General features: G+C 36.5%; 2 protein-coding genes across 2 annotated transcripts; one reads left to right on the forward strand and one right to left on the reverse strand.

Annotated features, from left to right (window-relative positions):
- Positions 1–721: 721 nt before the first annotated feature.
- clcnk (chloride channel K) lies at positions 722–9,488 on the forward strand. Its single transcript, XM_042750809.1, has 20 exons — positions 722–1,395; positions 1,900–2,059; positions 2,166–2,297; positions 2,500–2,628; positions 2,971–3,110; positions 3,208–3,285; positions 3,391–3,466; positions 3,599–3,724; positions 3,955–4,039; positions 4,175–4,276; positions 4,658–4,742; positions 4,833–4,997; positions 5,124–5,193; positions 5,777–5,881; positions 6,011–6,227; positions 6,397–6,530; positions 6,819–6,889; positions 8,285–8,365; positions 8,470–8,556; positions 8,678–9,488. Exons 2-20 carry the CDS (start codon positions 1,903–1,905, stop codon positions 8,714–8,716), a joined length of 2,079 nt encoding a protein of 692 aa, XP_042606743.1. The 5' UTR covers positions 722–1,395; positions 1,900–1,902; the 3' UTR covers positions 8,717–9,488.
- fam131c (family with sequence similarity 131 member C) lies at positions 9,483–19,574 on the reverse strand. Its single transcript, XM_042750810.1, has 6 exons — positions 19,201–19,574; positions 16,523–16,593; positions 16,211–16,301; positions 14,482–14,715; positions 13,070–13,168; positions 9,483–11,565 (listed from the first exon to the last, which is right to left on the reverse strand). Exons 1-6 carry the CDS (start codon positions 19,229–19,231, stop codon positions 11,306–11,308), a joined length of 786 nt encoding a protein of 261 aa, XP_042606744.1. The 5' UTR covers positions 19,232–19,574; the 3' UTR covers positions 9,483–11,305.
- Between the last annotated feature and the right edge of the window lie 288 nt (positions 19,575–19,862).

Genomic DNA, 19,862 nt, shown 5'->3' on the forward strand with positions numbered 1-19,862 from the left:
TTATAGATAACTTACGACAGATTTGTAAATCATTAGTTAATAATTAGTTCATCATCATCTAATCACTTGTAAATGAATTATAACTTAATCTACAAATGATAGATAAAAATATTAACATATCACTTTTTATAGATAACTTACGACTTAGAACTGAACATTATTATAAAGTGTTACCGTGTGTATAAATACATTTGTATAACTATATATGTACTACATAGTCATTCACATTTGTGTGTTTGTGTGTGTGTGTGTGTGTGTGTGTGTGTGTGTGTGTGTGTGAAATATTCACACAATTAAATATACTGTGATATATTTCCATGTGTTGCCATGACTTTAATAAGACATGCAACAGTCTATATATCAGTATATGTATATATATATATATATATATATATATATATATATATATATATATATATATATATATATATATATTTGTTCTTAGTAAACACTTTTGTTCTTATTTACCATCACATATGTTTTCATATATGAAATACTAATATAAAAAAGAATGAACTGAGTGTTCAAAAGCTATTACATATAAAAAATATAGTGTATGTTTCTACTTCATTGCTATAAATACATAAATGGAAATGCATTATTTCATTTTTTTTCAGTTTTTACCATATACTGTATTTTTGTATTGTAAGGGATAAAATGGTATTGATATTTTGTTAAATACAGGACCCAAATTATGCATTATTGTTTTTATTGTCTGAAACAGCTTAATAGAATGCACTGTTGCATGATGAAATTATAATATTAAGCATTTCCACCACAGCACTGTGTGATCTGGAAATGAAGAAACTCAGTGAAAATGAAGGATTGTGTGCGACATTGAGTCAAGTGAATAATTTGTGTGGTGTGTGTGATTGCTTTCACCTTGAACGAAGGTTAATGCAATGTGAATAAGTCTTCAAACGGAGGCCATATAAGGAGGCAATCACATTCTAAATTAAGCAACACGTGAGAAAAGCTTGGTACACTTTCTAATTCATGCTTCTCTTTTCACCTGTTAAGAAATATTGCCAGGGCTCATTAAAGCATGCAAGTGTTATAACAGTCCTAATGACAATTCTAAAGGTCAGTAGGGTTCTATCACTTCCTGCTCTCTCGGCCTTAACAACAATGATTCATAACACATCACAGGTCATTTCATTAACTGCCTAATTAAAAGTTCCAAAAGGCCAGAACAAGCTTTGTCTCAATGACATTTGTGAGATCAAAATGAATTTCACATTGTTCCAATTCAGTGGCTGCCCAGAGGCAAGCAGGAGAGGACCTGCACCATAAATAAGTTAAAGCTTAATTTTCCTTTCAAGCTACATTTGGTAACGCCAGAGTTGATTCTGACCTCAACGGTCTTTCATGTGGAATGAGTCAACGGGCTGAAAGGTGAGCTCTCTTTAAAGTTTATTTTTCAATTTTCAAATGACTTTGAGTTGCCATTAAATCATTCAGAATTTTTTGGAGTATCTGTTTTCTCATTTTTGGGAATAATGTGAAGTCAGTCGGACATTATAATATCCTGCTTCTTACATGGCAACTCACCAAAAATGACAAATGTGTGGACGTGAAACAATGATTAATATTTTATGTTTTTAGCTTCTGCTTTGTGGATTAATAGCACAGTGAGTGGTTGTCATACAGCGTTGCCATATCACTTTATTTTATCATTTACTCACCCTCAAGTTGTTCCAAACCTGTTTGAGTTTCTTTCTTTTGTTGAGAAAAAAAGACATTAATGAAGGATGTTGGTAAACAAACAGTTGACGGTAGCCAGTGACTTCCATAGTGTGGAAAAAAACTATGGATATCAATCAACTGTTTGGTCAACAATATTCTTCAAAATATCTCTTTTTGAAAAATATAATTAAGAGCTCACATGTTGCATTTTAGACAATGGATGAGACTTGTGTAAATGTAAAGCGTCTTGATGAAAATGAAGAACAGTGCACCGATGAAGATAAGACAGACCAAGATAAGACAGAGGAAAAGCTAATCAGCTCTAATGAATGTTCACGGAAACCATGGCAAGAATCGCGGTCACGAATCAGAGGTGAGGTGGATCATTTCCTCCGTCATCGATGATCTCACCTTATCAAGCCTCAATGCTGTAAACTCATATTTATCATCTGTAATTTATGTTCTTTTCATTTGGGCAGAGTGTGTGCTGTATGTGAAGAAGGTTCTGGTGTTTTTTGCTAGCATGGAGTGGTACTGTTATGCCCTGTTAGGGATCATCACGGCTCTAATGAGCTTCTTCATGGATATGACTGTAGCCAAGCTTCTGAATGGTGAGCGGTTCCACCATGTCACTCAAAAATGATTCGTACACAATTTATAAACAGATGCAAGTGGGGCAGTTAACTGTTTGAGCACTGAAACATTCTAGCAGCTGAGTGGAGCAAGGTCTTTCAAAAACAGACCTGACCTTAGACGCTTCTTGCGTTTATCGCGCATTGTTAAACCTCAGCCCATGTCATTCTCTCTTATTAGCTCACCAGTGGCTGTACAGATGTCTGAAGGGTCACCACCTGCTGCAGTTCCTCTGCTGGACGCTTTACCCAGCCTGTCTTTGTGCTCTGTCCACCAGCTTCGCCCACAGCATCTGCCCATTCTCTGCAGGTCAGCTAGATATTCATTTGTACACTGTTAAAAAAAAGAGGGCATCAGTTCACATTTTATTATTATTTTATTTTCCATTATTATTTTAAGTAAATATATTCACTGAATTTGTTTAAAACATACAAATATATATAATTTAAATATAATCCACTTGGCTCAAAAAACAGTTCTACATGGGCATGACGCTTCTGCTGGCAAAGATTTATTAACTGCAATAAAGATGATTTCTTTGGATTATGCTGATAATATTAAACACAGACATGTTTAATACTAAATGAGGAGTATTTCTTGAGAAGGGCTGTCTGGTGCATTTGGTCATGCATAATGTGTTTGACCCCTCAGGCTCTGGTGTTCCTGAGGCGAGGGCTATTCTCTTAGGGATGGACATGCCAGATTACCTGTCCCTCTCCAATCTCTTTGCTAAACTGTTTGGCCTGATATGCACACTAGCTTCGGGCAGCACAGTGTTTCTCGGCAAAGTGGTAAGAACCTATCTTACATGCAAATATGTGGAGCTTATGGATAAATGGACATTCTGAATATATTGACCTTTTGCAGTACAATTTATCATCTCAATAGGGTCCATTTGTCCATTTATCTGTCATGGTGGGCGCGTTCATGAGTCGCCTGCATGTTTCCTGCCGTGGTGGAAAACAGGTAGCTGAACAGCACTGCAATACATGAACCACGCAGCCCACTTGCATTTTCCACTATGAGAACCAGATTGAAATTGTATATACTCTTGTGGCTCTGTTAATCCAGAGAGCAGCTAAAGGAGAAATGCTGGTTGTGGCATCAGCGGTGGGTGTCGCGAGCTGTTTTGGGGCTCCAGTCAGCGGTGAGTTGACGTCATTGTGGTCCATGTTATTATTTAATACTAAACAAACACAAAGTTATTGCTGTATCTCATCAGTCAGTCAGTCTGTCAGTTGACCTTTTCCTGTGCATTATCTCTGTTTCTTTTTCATAGGTGTTCTGTTCAGTATAGAAGTGATGGGGACTCATTATTCAGTCAGAAATTATTGTCCCTGCTTCTTTGCAGCGGCTTGCGGCGCAATCACCTTCAGACTGCTTTCTGTCTGTAGTACAGATCAAGGTGAGAGGTTTACACTACCTACAGCGCCCCCTAACGGATGCTTGTGGTGTCTTCATAGTAATCTCATCCACCACAGTGCTCTAAGGCTATCGGATAGTCTTGTGGGATGCAATGAATTTGATTTAGATATGACTGAATTGAAAGTATCATACCACATTTATGTAATCTGGTTTCATTTAAAAGGATATATGAGGGAACTGATTCAATATTTCTTTGATGTATGTCCACAGAAACCATCCAGGCCCTGTTTAAAACCAGCTTTTCTTCTGATCTTCCCTACCAGCCTTTTGAAATATTTATTTTCGTTCTGCTTGGGTAAGTTCTCATGTTGGTGATGGACAGTCATAAGTTAAATACTGCTTACTCATATCTGTTACCTCAGGGGTTGGGTTTATGTTATTAGCATTCATGAAGCAGTAATTGTTCTGATTATGTTTTCCTCTGATTCAGGCTGTTCTGCAGTATTCTCAGCTGTATTTATTTATTCTGTCATCGCTGGGCTCTGCGTTTTGTCAAAACAAACAAACCCATCAGCAGACTTCTAGCAACAGAGTGAGATGAAAGATTTATTCCCACAGACTGGAAATCATATTGTACAATTTGATAGACTTTCTTTCTTTCTTTCTTTCTTTCTTTCTTTCTTTCTTATGTGTGAGACCACTACTGCTTCTATTTTGCATTTGTTTTTCTAGTTTAATGGAATTCAGTTCAGAATAGCAATGTGTAACTTTAAATATTTAAGTCTTCACTCATAAAAGATGCTTTTTCCAGGTTCACATTAGATTTTTAATCCTTGATTTGCAACATGGTCTCAGATTTATGGACACCACTGTATGTTGACAGCAGATGTTTGTCTTTTGATTGGATGCCTGGAGATATTTGTTGTGATCTAACCCAGAGCTGCTTCTTGTTTGAATTCATAATCTTATCCAGAAAGTCACTTTATTCAGCCATAGTGGCATTTCTCCTCGCCTGCTTTACGTTTTATCACTCGGCGGGACATTTCATAGCTTCTGAGGTGAGGATAGGCCTATTTATAGAACACTGGCTGTATATCAAACTTATCTGTTTATGTGTTTACCTTCAATTTCTCCTTGTTTTCTAACAGCTCACAATGAAGCAGCTACTTACCTCACTGTTAGACGACACTTCCTGGTACAGCGTTTCCCAGAATGCATCTGCCCTGCCAGAACCTCAGAAAACATTCTGGCAGGCATGGAACCCACCTGGCAAGAGTTACTTCCAAACACTAGGGTTTTTCATTACCGCAAAGGTGAAATTAAATGAGTATTACTTTTAAAGTAGCAATTAAGTAGCAATAATTATTACTGTGGTCATAAACTGCTTGTCCAAGAGTTTAAAAAGTTCTCATAAGCTGATTTCATGATTTCTCTGTAAGGTTGGGCTGTTGGTCGTGGCTTGCACTTTGCCTTTACCTGCTGGCTATTTCATGCCAGTATTTGTTTACGGTAGGTCATTAGGTCATCATATCATGGGATTTACATACTATTTGCAAACAAACAAACAAATATATAATAGTAATTAAAATGCAAATGCAAAATGCAAAGTCATTATTATGATTATTATTATAAAATAAATGTGTAGTAAATAAAATATGATGCAATACTGAAACAAATAAATAACAATATTGGAATATTTGAAAAATTAAATAAAAATTCAAAAATAAAAATAAACATTTTGAAAAACATGTATTTGAAAAACAAAGAATGTTTTTTAGAAAATAAAAATGAGAAAATGTACAGAAATAAAAATAAGTAAAATTAAATAACTAATAATAACATAATAATTAAAGTATTGAAACTAATTTAAATAAAATAAAAGAAACAAATAAATGAAACAAAATGAAATAAAATCCTTTGTTCTGCTAAATATCTTTAGCCATCTACACTCAATGGTAGTTGGCAAAATATGGTTATAATAGTTTATAATTTATTATTTTAAATAGTAGTTTAACCATATGCAGTTTTCAGTGAATCCAGACCAAAAGCTATTTTAAAAATGCCCCATTGAAACAGCATTTGTCTGTTTTAGGTGCTGCGGTGGGGCGTTTGGTAGGCGAGGGCTCAGCCTATTTCCTCTCAGATGGAATCTCATCAGCAAAAAGTTTGATAAACCCAGGTGGCTATGCGCTAGCAGGTAAACAAACATATTATCCTGTCAACTTTCTGACAGGGGATTATCAACACTGTAGGCTCACAGAGATGATAAGGCCTGTTTAAATGTATTGATGGGGCCATATTTTGCTGTGCATATATGTGTGTACAGGAGCAGCTGCCTTCTCTGGAGCTGTGACACACACACTCTCTCCTGCTCTACTGGCTCTGGAAATGACCGGCCAGTGCTCTCACGCCGTCCCCGCTCTGGTTGCCACGCTGGTATCCAACGCAGTGGCTCGTGCAAAGCACCGTCCATCTTTCTACGACGGCATATCCCTTATTAAAAAGCTCCCACACTTGCCCTCTCTCATCCGCGCTTGTCCAAAGTGAGTAAATGTCTGCTCGTCTGCCTTCAGGCTCCACCGTGTTATGACTTGAAATTAAACTGCATTTTTCTTGAGATGACACAGCCTGCAAATCAAGATTCTGAGGAGAGACATCAAGGCAGTGATGGCTGGATAGTAAACTGTTTTCATCATGAACACTCTCCTACAGGTTGGCCAATGTTCAGATCAAGCAGTTTGTGATTCCAGCAGGAGTTGTTCTGGAGAGAACAGAGACACTGGCGAGTCTGAAGCACATCCTAAACGACAGTGCAGACAATGAATTTCCTGTGGTGGACTCTCACGGTAAGTCAAACAAATATCACCAGCTCAACGACACAATTGCACCTCTTTGACTTTAATGGCACCTTGTTGTTTGACAGAAGAGAGTGAAAGCCAACAAAATGTTTGCCAATAAAGGCCAAAGGCCAAATGATTGTGTGCTGAAAAGTAGAAACACTCAAGACTGCACCCTCAAAATAATGTTCCAGTACAGTACAATGATGGTGCTATTGAATGAAATGAGTCTGAGTCAGTCTGACAGTCTGAGGCTCTGGCTTTACCATGTCTTTTACTTTTTCCCTTGTCTCCCAGACTCCCCTATTCTCCTGGGTACAATCAACAAATCACAGCTGCGGGAGCATCTGCATCAGCATAGAAATGAGGTAATTGAAGTCATAATGTGCTGAGTCATAACAAGAATTGTGCCAAGTTACTGAAAGAATAATAAAAATAATGAAAGAATAATTAAATCATTTCAATTGCGAGGCTGGATTCTCAGTTTGGGCCTTTTTTTCTTTATTTTTAAGGTTGCAAACAGGAAAAAATATTTTAAATTCACACAAACTGTTTTTGCATTGTACTGTGGTGCTTTTTAACTGGTACTTCATATGTAAACATGCACTACACGATCAACGTTTTTGACCACTGTTGTAGAGTTTCACTTATTTTTAGTGTCTCGCACATGAGTGCAGTGTTTTTGCAATGACACTACGTCGTCTCTCAGTTTTTGTATTTTTTTTTTTTTTTTGCAAAAACAAAGACAGTCAGTGAAGTTCATTGCAGTTTTGGACCCCACTGACTTCCATTATATAGGCCATAAACACTTGAAACAATCTATAAAATATCTTTAGAAGAAAGTATGTACACAATACAGGTCTGGAATGACATAAGAGTAAAAGATGACAGAATTTTCAGTTTGGGGTAAACTTTTAAAACTTGTGACTCATCCCATAGAAACATATGCCGTTAGGTTTTGTGTTGTGTTTTAGTTGGGGTTATTTGTCATTAATTAATAAACAAATTGTGTTTTTAATTATTTAAGATCTTGTTTTTTCTTCTGTTATGTAATTAAGATATTTTTGACGAAATCCAAGAGCTTTCTGACCCTGCATAGACAGCAACGCAAGGCCCAGAAATTTAGTAAGGAAATTGTTAAAATAGTCCATGTGACATCAGTGGTTCAACTGTAATGTTATGAAGCTACGAGAATACTTTTTGTGCACAAAGAAAACAAAAATAACGAATTTATTCAACAATTCCAATTGTAATGAATGTCAGTATTTTGATTTTTGGTTGAACTGTCCCTTTAAAATACTCAATTAGTATGCAGGGTGATCAAGGTTCAAATATTAAACTATAATTTTAAAAATAATAAATCAAGCAAAACTGCGACTGAACTGTTTCAGTGTTTTACAGGAAAAAGCATGAGGGCAAGTAAAACGATGATCAAATTGTCAGGAATTAAGAAAATGAACTGAAGAACACGAGACTCAATTTATTTTAAAAGCATGACATTTTTATTTATCTAGTAATTTTAGTAACACTTTACAATAAAGTTCATTTTGAACAGTGAACTCTTCTATTTTTATTAACTAACATTAACAAAGTTGAATAAATGCTGTGACAAATCTGCTGAACATTGTTAGTTAATGAAGTATCTTATGGAACCTTTTTGTAAAGTGTTACCATTTTTTCAAGTTACTTTCAAAATCCTCTCGGCTCAAAAATCGGACATGTAACATATCTGCTTATCATCACTAAATCTTTTTTTCTTGTAGGCTTTATGTAAACAACTAGAGGAAGTATGTTCTATTCATCCTGTGCGGCTACATCTGACTCCTGAAAGCACTGTAAAGCAGGTACAGTACAGTGAGAATAAATGGTAGCTGGTTCATCTCACATTATGAGTATGTTTTTTTCTGGTGTTCCTTTAAATAATGTGTGTTTGTGTGTGTTCTGTCAGGCTCATTGCATCATGAGTGCCACGGGTGAGCAGCGTCTGTTTATAACGGAGAGTGGGCGGTTGTGTGGCGTCATCACATGGAAAGAGGTGATAAGAGCAGCCTGCACGGCTGTGTGGCGTTATAAAATGCAAATACTGATGAATACATCGCTCACACTGACTATATGTATGTTTAGGATGTTCTTATTACACCTAATTTTTCTTTCAGATGAAGAAAATAATAGAAGAGATGGCGAAGGAAGTCTGATGCATGGACAATTAGCTCAGACATCGAATCACACACCTAGGACAGGCATCAATCTGTGCTTGCCATTTTGATTAACATTTCATCTGCTGGTGATTTTACTCGGGTCATTATGTGGATAATTATTCATAGTGAAATAACAAAATCTTTTGAAATGAGGCAGCAGTTTAGTAGGGTACAACAGGGATGAAGTTTCTCCAATGTAATATATATTTTATTTATTCTAATCTTTATAACAAAAATAGCAAAACCACCACCAGAACACTTTGCTGAACATCTTTTTATGGTAAAATTTTACATTTTAGGACTCACTGATCTACCTTAAAATGTAGTTTTAAAAGTTTTTTAAAATGTAGGTTTATGGTACTAATGAAAATTTTATTTACCAGGGTGATTTTATCATTAGTTGTTCCACTAGTTATAAGTGTCAATTTTTCAAAATTGAGATTTATAAATCATTTAAAAGCAGAATAAATAAGCTTTCCATTGATGTATGGTTTGGGAAATATTTGGCCAAGATACAACTATTTGAAAATCAGGAATCTGAGGATGCAAAAAAAAAATTGTCATGAATATTCATTTAAATGTTAAAAGTTCCTTCATAGGACATTAGTCATAAAAAACAGTTGATGTAAGTGCATATTTCTTACGGATAATTCTGTTGTTTCTTTCTGGTCCTCTATGTATATGTGATGTCTCTCTGCCTTTAAAGTTGTTCAAATGAAGTCCTTAGCAATGCTCATTACCAATCAAAAATGAAGTTTAGAAATATTTACGGTAGGAAATTTACAAAATATCCTAATGATTTTTGTTATAAAAGAAAGATCGATCATTTTGACCCATACAATGTATTTTTGGCTACTGCTACAAATATTCCCCAGCAACCTAAGACTTTTTTAAAGGTTTTGTGCTCCAGGGTCACATATGTCTGCACGTTGCCAACAAGGCTATCGGCTCCAGCCTCCAGATGGACTTTTGCCTGTCAACACTTTTATATGTTCATGGATTTCAATCAAAATCATATAAAAGAGTCTGTATAATAAGATGTACATGTCTAGAGTTGGAATGAAAATAGATATCTTTTTGTAACCTTGTTGGCTTTATGAAAGAACAGAACAAAGGCTTCAGTAATAAATGTCCTTCTTTTAATTTCTCAACCATCCCAATTCTGTTCTTTTCTGTTTTTCGTTCATTGTGCTTTTTTCTTAGAAAAGGTTTTATAAGAATTCATTTAAATTCATGGATTGTTCCTTAATATATTGTTTTGAAATTGAATTCCAGTTACAAACACAATTTAAATTCTGCTCATTGCCCCAGAGCCTCTATCAACAATTAAATCCTACTTCAGAACCTCCCCTGGAGCACCAAAGCAGTCACACACATTATCTGACACCACACGAGGATCACACACTGTGTAAACTTCTATTAAAAGACCCTGCAGGAGCATGATAACACTTGACCATTCCACCTCTCAACAGCCTCCTCTCTCGAGTCTGCATTTACTATAATCCCCTCTGTCCCTGATTCCTCTCTTCTACCTCATCCCTCACTATCTCACTCTTTCCATTTCTTTGTCAGTGGAGTGTGAATAGGGCTAATTACGGAGAAAAGGCAGATGATTGTTATTCCAGCTCAGACGCGCAAGAACACACAAGAATTTTCTTGTTAGCAAGCGGTTTCTGCCTCAATAGATCTTTTAAAGATTAAATCATAATCTTTCACATACAAAAGATTGCACAAATTGGTTGACACAATCATTAACACAGTCTGGAGGCAAGTCTGTTGTAATACTTTTTTCAGTTCTACATATACATGTACTTATAAATCTGTGGCAATTGTGACCATACCCCCTTTTTTATAATATTGTGCAGTTCTGTTTGGTGAGGTTATTAAAATTACACACTTCAGCTTTGAGGATACACGTAGTCATTTGCTGTTTTAGATGTTTTATACTCAAAATCTCCATGGAAACATTTAGCAATATGAAAAATCGTTAAAATCTCCACCTCACTGTCCCAAGTAATATCTGTGGCTTTGCTCAAAGGCATAAGTCACTTTCACCCTCCAGAGTCCTCACAAAAGAATCCTATTCACCTCTGTAGTCCCATTGAGTCATTCTTGGTGGAAATGCACCAGGAAAATGTCTGTGGAGATGAAAGCATGTTTTATTTTGGCTCTTTCTTCTTCAGTCTATAGAGCTAATAGCCCTCTGCTTCTTTGTGAAAGGCTGCTGCAAATATCTACAAACACTCAGTGGAAGGTGAAAGGGCATTGATCACCCCTCTGACGATGTCGATTTTTAGATGCATTCATGTGCGATGACCTTTTACCTTATTCTAAACGTAATTGGTCTGACCCTGTTAACATAAAGTCCAATCTCCATCATCATTGCAAAAAGGCAACGTGATATGAAAATAATATGTTGGCGTGTGCAACGATCCCCGCGTTCATTGCTTGTCAAAGAGCTCAGCTGTGGCTATACTTTAATGGTAAAGCAATAACCCCAGACGTAACCTCATACGCTTCTCAGCGAACACAAAGAACAGATGAAAAACCTTTTCTTTTTTTCATTCCACTGTCATCATCAAAATTTCAGTTATAAAAAACCTCATCCTCCGACAGGGAGATGCTGTCTGCGTGTCGCACGGACCCTTCCATCGGCGAGATCCTCTGCTCCTGCGGTGGACGTTGTGTGTCCAGCGGAGAATGAGAATGACTGGGGGAATGAGACTGAGGAGGATGAGAAGGTGCCAGAGAGCTGGTGTCATCAGTGTGCATTCTGTACAGGTGCTGAGGAACACCCAGACTCCCTCCATCCAACAGGAAGTGAGAAAGATAGAGGCCCTCGGGCTCTGTGAAGACATCGTCATCATTGTGAGAGCAGAAATTAAAAAGACCTCAAGCACACACATCTCCTAGAATGAAAATTATAGCATAAATGAATAAGCTCATTAAATCCCAACTCAATATAGAGCTCTGATCTGCTCGATCCAAGAGTCATCGTGTCCCAGACACATTCAGACATTTCTGTTTTGCAGTCATTTATTCATGCGTCTGGCTGAAAGACTCACCAGTACCAGAGTAAAATGTTTTTTGCACCTGGCTAAACAGGCCATTTGTCATTATTCTGTGCTTACCACATGAGGGCTATCATCCTCTTGTAATGAAATAACAGTATTTTTATATAAGCTGGGACAGTGTGAGATGAACCAGGTGGTCAGAATGTACTGTGCTACTTTTATTGAAGGGATGTGAATGTAAATATAATATAAATTGGATAATATATAATAATATATGGTTAAGTAAGTTGCGAGTCTTCAAAAAGACTATTTCCATTTACAGGTTCTGCTAGTGGACCCCGAACAGCCAGTATATTTTCACACGGGCCAGCTAACACAGATAAATACTTAGGGCCCTATGATTTCCCTATGAGTTAAACGCAGGCAGAATGACGAAATCCAGTCATAAAAATGAAATTTATTGTATAACGCAGAATGTCACGGAATTTGCCAAGCTTTGGATGAATAAATCAGTAGGTCAGTACATTTAAATCAAAATGTGATATGGACTAGTGTCTGTGGATATTAAGCTGCAAAAATACCATTTGAATATGAATGCTGCATGTTCTGCATGTCTCTGTGTGAAAAACTGTCATCATATCATATAAAAAGAGAAACTTCAAGGTCTTCATAATAATGAAAAATAAAAGTTTGGTTTAACTTGAAGAAATTGTGACAGAAATATATTACTTAATGTAATGATACTACTTCTAATAATACATTTTTATTAAAACATTATTTTTAAGAAACATATACCAGAAAAATGAGTTACCAGAATTTACTTACCAGAAAAATGTAAATACACACTTAATTAGTGAAAAAATAAAATAAAAATTATAACATCAAAGATTTAGAGATGCTTTTGATGATGCTTTTTTAATATAACTAAATTTGAACAAAATTTGGGGGGAAACATATTTCATAGGGCCTTGAAATGTAATTTTTGTTAAACTTTTAAAAATGCTTATGTTCATGGTTTCAATTAATTAGACCTGCTTTTTGATTAATACAATTTTATGTAACCATTAAAACATAGTCTAGAAAAAATACAATAGAAAAAATGAAATGCAGAAAAAATAAAATGGAAGAATTTGAGGGGGAAATAAAACAGATTTCATAGGGACTTTAATAATGGTGACCAGTGAAGCTGATCTTTTCAGCATGGTTACATCTACACTCTTAAAAATGAGGGCTCTTTATTGGTATCTGTAGTTCCATAAAGAACCTTTAACATTCATAGAACCTTTCCATTGCAAAAAAAGGTTCTTTATAGGAATAAAAACAGTGGAATTAATACCTTGTACTGGAATTGTACTGCCTATAGCTCTATTTTCAACATCCTGGGACGACCAGGCATTCATCGCTGCCTCAGCCAGAGCAAACTGCTCCGCCACACCTGTGAGAGGAAGAGAGACATCACATATACAGAGAGGACCAGAAAGAAACAACTGAATTATCCGTAAGAAATATGCACTTACATCAACTGTTTTTTATCACTCATGTCCTATGAAGGAACTTTTAACATTTAAATGAATATTCAAGACCAAAAGTGGTATTTCACACCTGTCTTTCAGCAAATTAAAATTTGCTGAAAATGTACTCACCCTCAGGCCATCTGAAATGTAGATGTGTTTGTTTCTTCATCAGAACAGATTTGGAGAAATTTTGCATTACATCACTTGCTCACCAATGGATCCTCTGCAGTGAATGGGTGCCGTCAGAATGAGAGTCCAAACAGCTGATAAAAGCATCACAATAATCCACAAGTGATCAACAGGACTTCAGTCAATCACTTGTGAAGTGAAAAGCTGCATGTTTGTTGCATATTTCTCTCCCAATTTAACCAAGACAACTTTTTCATTTGAGAAAGTAATATTATGAATAGAGGACTTGTATTTTAGTTGGAAGCAACAGTTTAAAGTTAAAAACGTCTTAAGGATGAATTTGTTTATTCCAAAATGCAGCCTTTCACTTCAAGAGATGTTAATTGGTGGACTGGAGTCGTACTTGTGGATTATTGTGATGCTTTTATCAGCTGTTTGTACTCTCATTCTGACGGCACCCATTCACTGCAGAGGATCCATCAGTGAGCAAGTGATGCTAATCTGTTCCAATGAAGAAAGAAGCTCATCTACATCTTGGATGTCTTGAGGGTGATTACATTTTCAGCTATTTTTTATTTTAAGGTGAACTATTAATTAAAAAACAGAAATCCTTCAGAGTAAGATCTGAAATTTACACTTGTGAAGAAAACAGTAGCAGATTTTGCAGTTACAAATTTACAAAGTCAATGCCAGGGCATTGTTATGTGGTTGCTAAAGTGTTTTTACCATGTTGCTGTGTGGTTGCTAGGTGGTTGTTTACTGCCACAAGTTAAAAAAGACCACCCCAGTGACGCTGTCATATTGTAAGTGATGATATCTGATCTGTTTGATCAGACAATGTAGTCAATATCCGGTATATCTACATTGGTTGCTATAGTACCGACATGAACATCAACACATCACAATGAGACGTTCAAGAGGAGCTATCAGTGTGGAAAGAACAAATGGAAAAACCCTACATTTGTTCATGTCCATCATGCTGAACTCATGAGGTACATTAAACAACATTATCGAGGTATTACTGCAATAATACTTATTATGCAGGGCTGAAGAGATTAGTTTAAACCTGGGTAGTTAAAGGTTAAATATATAAATGCTGTCTAACCCGCAGCAAATCGCGCTTCTTTGATTTCATCAGTGAGGTGGGAGTAGAGCTGCTCGTCCTCCTGCAGTGCTGCTCCCACACTTCCCGGTCCTCCACCATCTCTCGTCCAGCCACACCAGCCTCCTCCAGACGTCGCTTCTCCTCCCCAACTCTTCCACTCAATCAGGTGAGCGACCCGGCCCTGGGCCATCGCTGTGGGCTTAGTGATGTGGTCTTTAATAGTGGCCAGCAGTCCTGAGGAGATCGGAGGGATTAGCATGAGCGCAAATCAAATGAAATAAAAGAAATGAAAAGAGGAAGAAGGTGAAGAGGTGATGCTAAAAAGGGACAAAAGTGAGAACGGATAAATCTAAGTCTGGGTAAAAAGGGACGTAGAGCTTATTCTCTCCAAAGTCATCAAAAACTGAACAGCCTTTTAGGATTAGTGTCTGAAAGCAGGGACCAGAAGACATTTTCAATGGTTACACTTTAGGGCCCCATTGCATTTTTTTTTCAAAGCATTAGAGGAACAAATACCATGTTCTGAGAAATATTAGCTATGTGAAAGGAACAATTATGTAACAGCCTAGCATGAAAACTGTATTTTTCCTCTTAAAATTATCATTTTGGCCTGCAACACCTCAGAGGTCTTCACATTTACAATTGTGTCAATCAATTAAAATCATAAAGGAATGTCATAGTTTTGACACAATTTGTAAAATTAATTTTCATTTTGTTTTAATATATTGCTAGGAGCAACAGGTACCAATTTTATTTTGCATGTATATGCTATTTTGACTATTAAAGTGTCGATAGCCATGGACTTGTATTTATGAAACACCAAGGACCGTGGTTTCAGCTAAAAATATTCTTTACTGTTCTGCTGAAGAGAACAAAGTCACATCTTGGATGGCCTGTTGGTAAGCAAATTAACAGCAAATTTTAATTTTTGGGTGAACTATAAGAACTACAAACAAACATTTGGTCTCAAACTGGATTGCCCTTATTGAGTGATATAGGGTTAATTTTCAATCCTTTTTTGTAAGCATGTGTTTATTTATTTATTTGTTTAAGGTTTATTTCAATATTTTAATATTTATTGTAAATTACAAAACTATAAATATGTTTTAAACTTTATTTAGACATGCCCCAATTTTTGTTAAACAAACTATTGTACTTTTTGTGCCCAATGCAGTTAAAAGACAAACTTTGGGCCTAATTGTCATGCAAGTCCTTACAAACCTATTACTGGGAGTAGCAATAATTTGCATTCCACATGAGACGTGTTTTATGAATTAATCCTCCTAATAGCATTTCTAGAATTTTTTGCAGTCGATCAAAGATTTGTGGTTCTTTTTGCCTCATTTTACATATTCATCATCTGGTGACTGCATTTATAATTAGACTGAAATGATCAAAAATGTTCTTTGGAAAAGCTTAAAAACCCATAACACATTATTAGTCTCTGTAATTAACTTTCTGAAAAGAGTGGGCCTGGAGAAATTGAGCAAAAAAAAAAAAAAAAACAGGCAGGAAAGGAAACAGGTGGCTAAAGAGGCACTAGAGAAGGAGAGAGAGAGAGAGATTGTTCATAAATGAGAGATATGCAGGCAGAAGGAAATTACATTAGCAAGCTTCTGTAAAGGTTGACTGCTCTTCTGATTCAGACGAATGATTCCGAACGATAGCAAAAACCTAGCAAAACAACACACACTGTGACAGCGCCTAACATGTGCTCTTTGCTCCTCACCCAGCAGGGAAGATGTAGCCAATTCTCCAATGTCATACCCGCTGCTGCTCCTTTTATCTGACATGCTGCCATTGTAGGGCTGATGGTTACCCTAAAATAACACGACAAGACAGGAAACAGAAGACAGCCTAACATACCAAATAAAACCTTTCAGAAATCACATTTGCAAGTGAATCACAGGTGCTAATTACACCTAACAAGAAACTTTTACCAGATCTTACACATTCAGAGTGTGAAAGCGCTCCCATGTATCATTGACATTTATACATCTTCATATACACTCCCACTTTTGATTTTTGTGACAAAACACACCTTAAAGATGGGCTGTCCTTCAGCGTCCGAGTGAAGCTCTTCCAGGGGGAGTTGCTGGCCACTTTGCAGCTCTAGAGAGACAAAATGTGTTGATTGTTAATTGCAAACAACTGTTTATATAATATATTTCCAGTGACAGATAACAGTGTGTGTGTGTGTGTGTGTGTGTGTGTGTGTGTGTGTGTGTGTGTGTGTGTGTGTGTGTGTGTGTGTGTGTGTGTGTGTGTGTGTGTGTGTGTGTGTGTGTGTGCAGCAGTTTGATCTGGAGTGGATGGACGGGACTCACTACTGTTGCTCTGTTTCCATAGCAACAAGAGATTGTCTTGACAACACCTCCCTGGGGATCCCCAATGTTCGAGAGCACATTTTTCGTCACCGGCTGTATCTCATTGAGGTTAGACCTCGAAGAGGACGGCTAATCTCAGACCTGTGGAGCTTCGGGCTCCCGCCAGCATGTTATTTGCTAATAGGTATCAACTGACAAAGCTTGACCTTTACAGTGTCACACCTTGTGCGTGTCTCCCCCTCTACAACCCACGTCCCATTCATCACGGTGAAACTCCATCCATCTCACATATGCATTATACATCAGTTTTGATCCTGGCATGTCGCACTCCATGCTCCGCCTTAGCTACAGAGCCCTGGACCTTCTAACCCCCACAGGACTCAGACGAACAAACACTACCCTCCGCTCCCTGGGATTTACAAATCATCCACTTCACCGGTGCCATTTCCTTGGAGGACACCTTGAGGATGAAATGTCACCTCTTACCTTAGACTTCATTTGTAAATACTATGACAGTACATCTGTGTACCCAGATTGAGCTGTCTCGCTGGCTTGCGATTCATAATACACTTGTCCTATTCAGATGGGATGATACAAATGAGAACAGAATAATTTCCCTCCGGCGCTCAGAGGTAACTTCTCAGAATTAGCTGTGCTACTCCAGCGTCAACAACTGGTTCTGTTTGGCCTGTGAATTTAGCGACAAATAACTAAAATAAATCCCTCAGTGTAGGAAAACAGTCATTATGTAAGATATGATGTACACAGATATTCACAAAATAAGTGGACATAAAATATTGATATAAGAATTGCTATAATTGTTATACTCTTTATGTAGGTGAAAGAGCCATTATAGCAAAACAGATTGGACCGAGTTTAATACACGGTCACACTTTATTTTAAAGTCCAATTCTCACTATTAACAAACCATTAACTATACTTTTTTTTTTCTCTCAGTAAACTACTAATTTGCTGTTTATTAATAGTAATTATGGTAGTTGGGAAATGTAGGTATTAAGATTTGGAATGTAGAATATGGTCATGCAGAATATGTGCTTTATAAGTACTAATAAACAGCCAATGTGTTAATAATAGGCATGCTAATAAGCAACTAGTTAATAGTGAGAACTGGTCCCTAAACTAAATTGTTAGCTAATACACTTATAACATGGCTAGGCCTACTCACCAAATAAACAATTGCATTGACATGAAATATTGATATGATACACATCTGCATCTTTATATACAAATCTATTCACAACATAAATAAATTAGTGGATATGAAACTAATCATTTCATGATTATTTTAGTCATATTAATGTACAATATAGGTCCATCCCAGTTGGCGTACTTATGCACTATTCTGTGCCAGTTTTTAGTATAAATAGTGCGAGTAGTGTGTTCACACTGAAAATTTCCAAATAGAAAAAGTGCACTTTAAATACCAGGATGATGCACTTAAGTGAAAAAAAAAAAGAATGCTGGACTCTTCATGCTCTCAAGTGTTGCAGCTTTAAAGCAGAGGGAGGGGTGCTATCTGATGAGTGACAAAATAACCTTACATAATTCATACACTACACGGTTGAGTACATAGTGCACAAGTACATAGTGTATAAGTGCATGGTGTATATAGTGTGTTATTTGGGATGCAGCTATTGACAGCCTTTATCAAAAAAATAAAAAAAATAAATAAAAAATAAATACCACAAATGTAAAACACTTAATACACAACTACTCAGAAAATTATTTAAAAAATGTGGAATTAAATACTGATTGAGAATGATTTTATAATCGTACCTGTATATATATATATATATATATATATATATATATATATATATATACACACACACACACACACACACACACATATATATATATATATATATATATATATATATATATATATATATTAAATAAATATAAATTACTTTACATTTATATATGTTTTAAATTAATGTTGGAACTCCCCAATTACGAGGGAGGAGCTGACTGATATACAGCGTTGCCATGGACAACGGCGAATATTAGGAAATATCAGACCACTGGGAGGCACGATTGACCAATCCGAATCAAGTATCAAAAAGCTGTGTAATATTTAATTCCAGTGCAGTATGTAAGCATTAGTATTAAAAAAAAATAGCAAACAATAAAACAATTTATTTATATAGACTGCACTTATTTCAGTCACTCACAACTCCATGTGTTCATTTTGCATTATATTTGAATAAGCTGTGATTTTTATCACATTCACGCATTATGTAAAAGCTTGAGATAAGCAGACAGGTGGATAAACAGATAAGCGTGAAGACCGGACGGACCAACAGTTAGGTTGATGGACGCAGGATGGACAGAGACAGACAAACTCAGATACAATCAGGAAGAGACTGACCTTGGTGACCTTTGCAGAGGCAGGAGCCCATGTTCAACAGCTTAGCAGTTATCTGTTCACCATGCTGACTGAGAGTGGGGCGACGGGGAAAAATTAACAACAGGGAAGAGAGATGAGTGTGTGTTTGGTAGAAGGGGATCTGGAACAAGCAGAGAGAGCCAACTGGATGATACAGGTGGAGAAAAGAGAGAAGGAAAAAGATTGATCCAGGATGAGGGGAAAAGGGACCTGGTGTCCGACCGGTACAGTGAAGCACTGTTTCTCAAGTAGGGATGGAAGTGAGGAGAGGGAAAGAGAGAGAAGTGGGGAAAACAGCACACAGACTGCGTGCACTCAGTCCCTCCCCTCCTCTCCCCTCCTCTCCTCCCCCTTCTGCTCTCATTTTCTCTCTCAGACCCAACTTTAACACCATCTACATACTGAAATTACTACCTTTTAATGAGGTTACATTAGGAATGCACTGATATCGAAAAAACTGGGTGATAGCATTAAGCTGACAATTATTTTTGAGTTATGACTAATAACCGATAACTGGCTGATATTGAAATAAAATGATTTTGACAATAAAACAATATTTATAAAATGATATTGAAACTAAAACCTAAACAAGCAAATTTAGGCATCAAAATATTATAATATACAATATAAAAATGAATAATAAT

Source organism: Cyprinus carpio, chromosome B23 (genome assembly GCF_018340385.1).
Source record: "Cyprinus carpio isolate SPL01 chromosome B23, ASM1834038v1, whole genome shotgun sequence".
Classification (NCBI taxonomy): Eukaryota; Metazoa; Chordata; class Actinopteri; order Cypriniformes; family Cyprinidae; genus Cyprinus; species Cyprinus carpio.

Excerpts from the sequence above, each read along its gene's own strand:
- clcnk (XM_042750809.1), top strand. The coding sequence starts at position 1,903 with ATGGATGAGACTTGTGTAAATGTAAAGCGTCTTGATGAAAATGAAGAA. Across the intron at positions 2,629-2,970 it reads CATCTGCCCATTCTCTGCAG|GCTCTGGTGTTCCTGAGGCG; the intron begins GTCAGCTAGATA and ends TTGACCCCTCAG. Across the intron at positions 6,890-8,284 it reads TGCATCAGCATAGAAATGAG|GCTTTATGTAAACAACTAGA; the intron begins GTAATTGAAGTC and ends TTTTTCTTGTAG.
- fam131c (XM_042750810.1), bottom strand. The coding sequence starts at position 19,231 with ATGGGCTCCTGCCTCTGCAAAGGTCACCAAG. Across the intron at positions 16,302-16,522 it reads AAGGACAGCCCATCTTTAAG|GGTAACCATCAGCCCTACAA; the intron begins GTGTGTTTTGTC and ends GTGTTATTTTAG. Across the intron at positions 13,169-14,481 it reads AGAAGCGCGATTTGCTGCGG|GTGTGGCGGAGCAGTTTGCT; the intron begins GTTAGACAGCAT and ends TTCCTCTCACAG.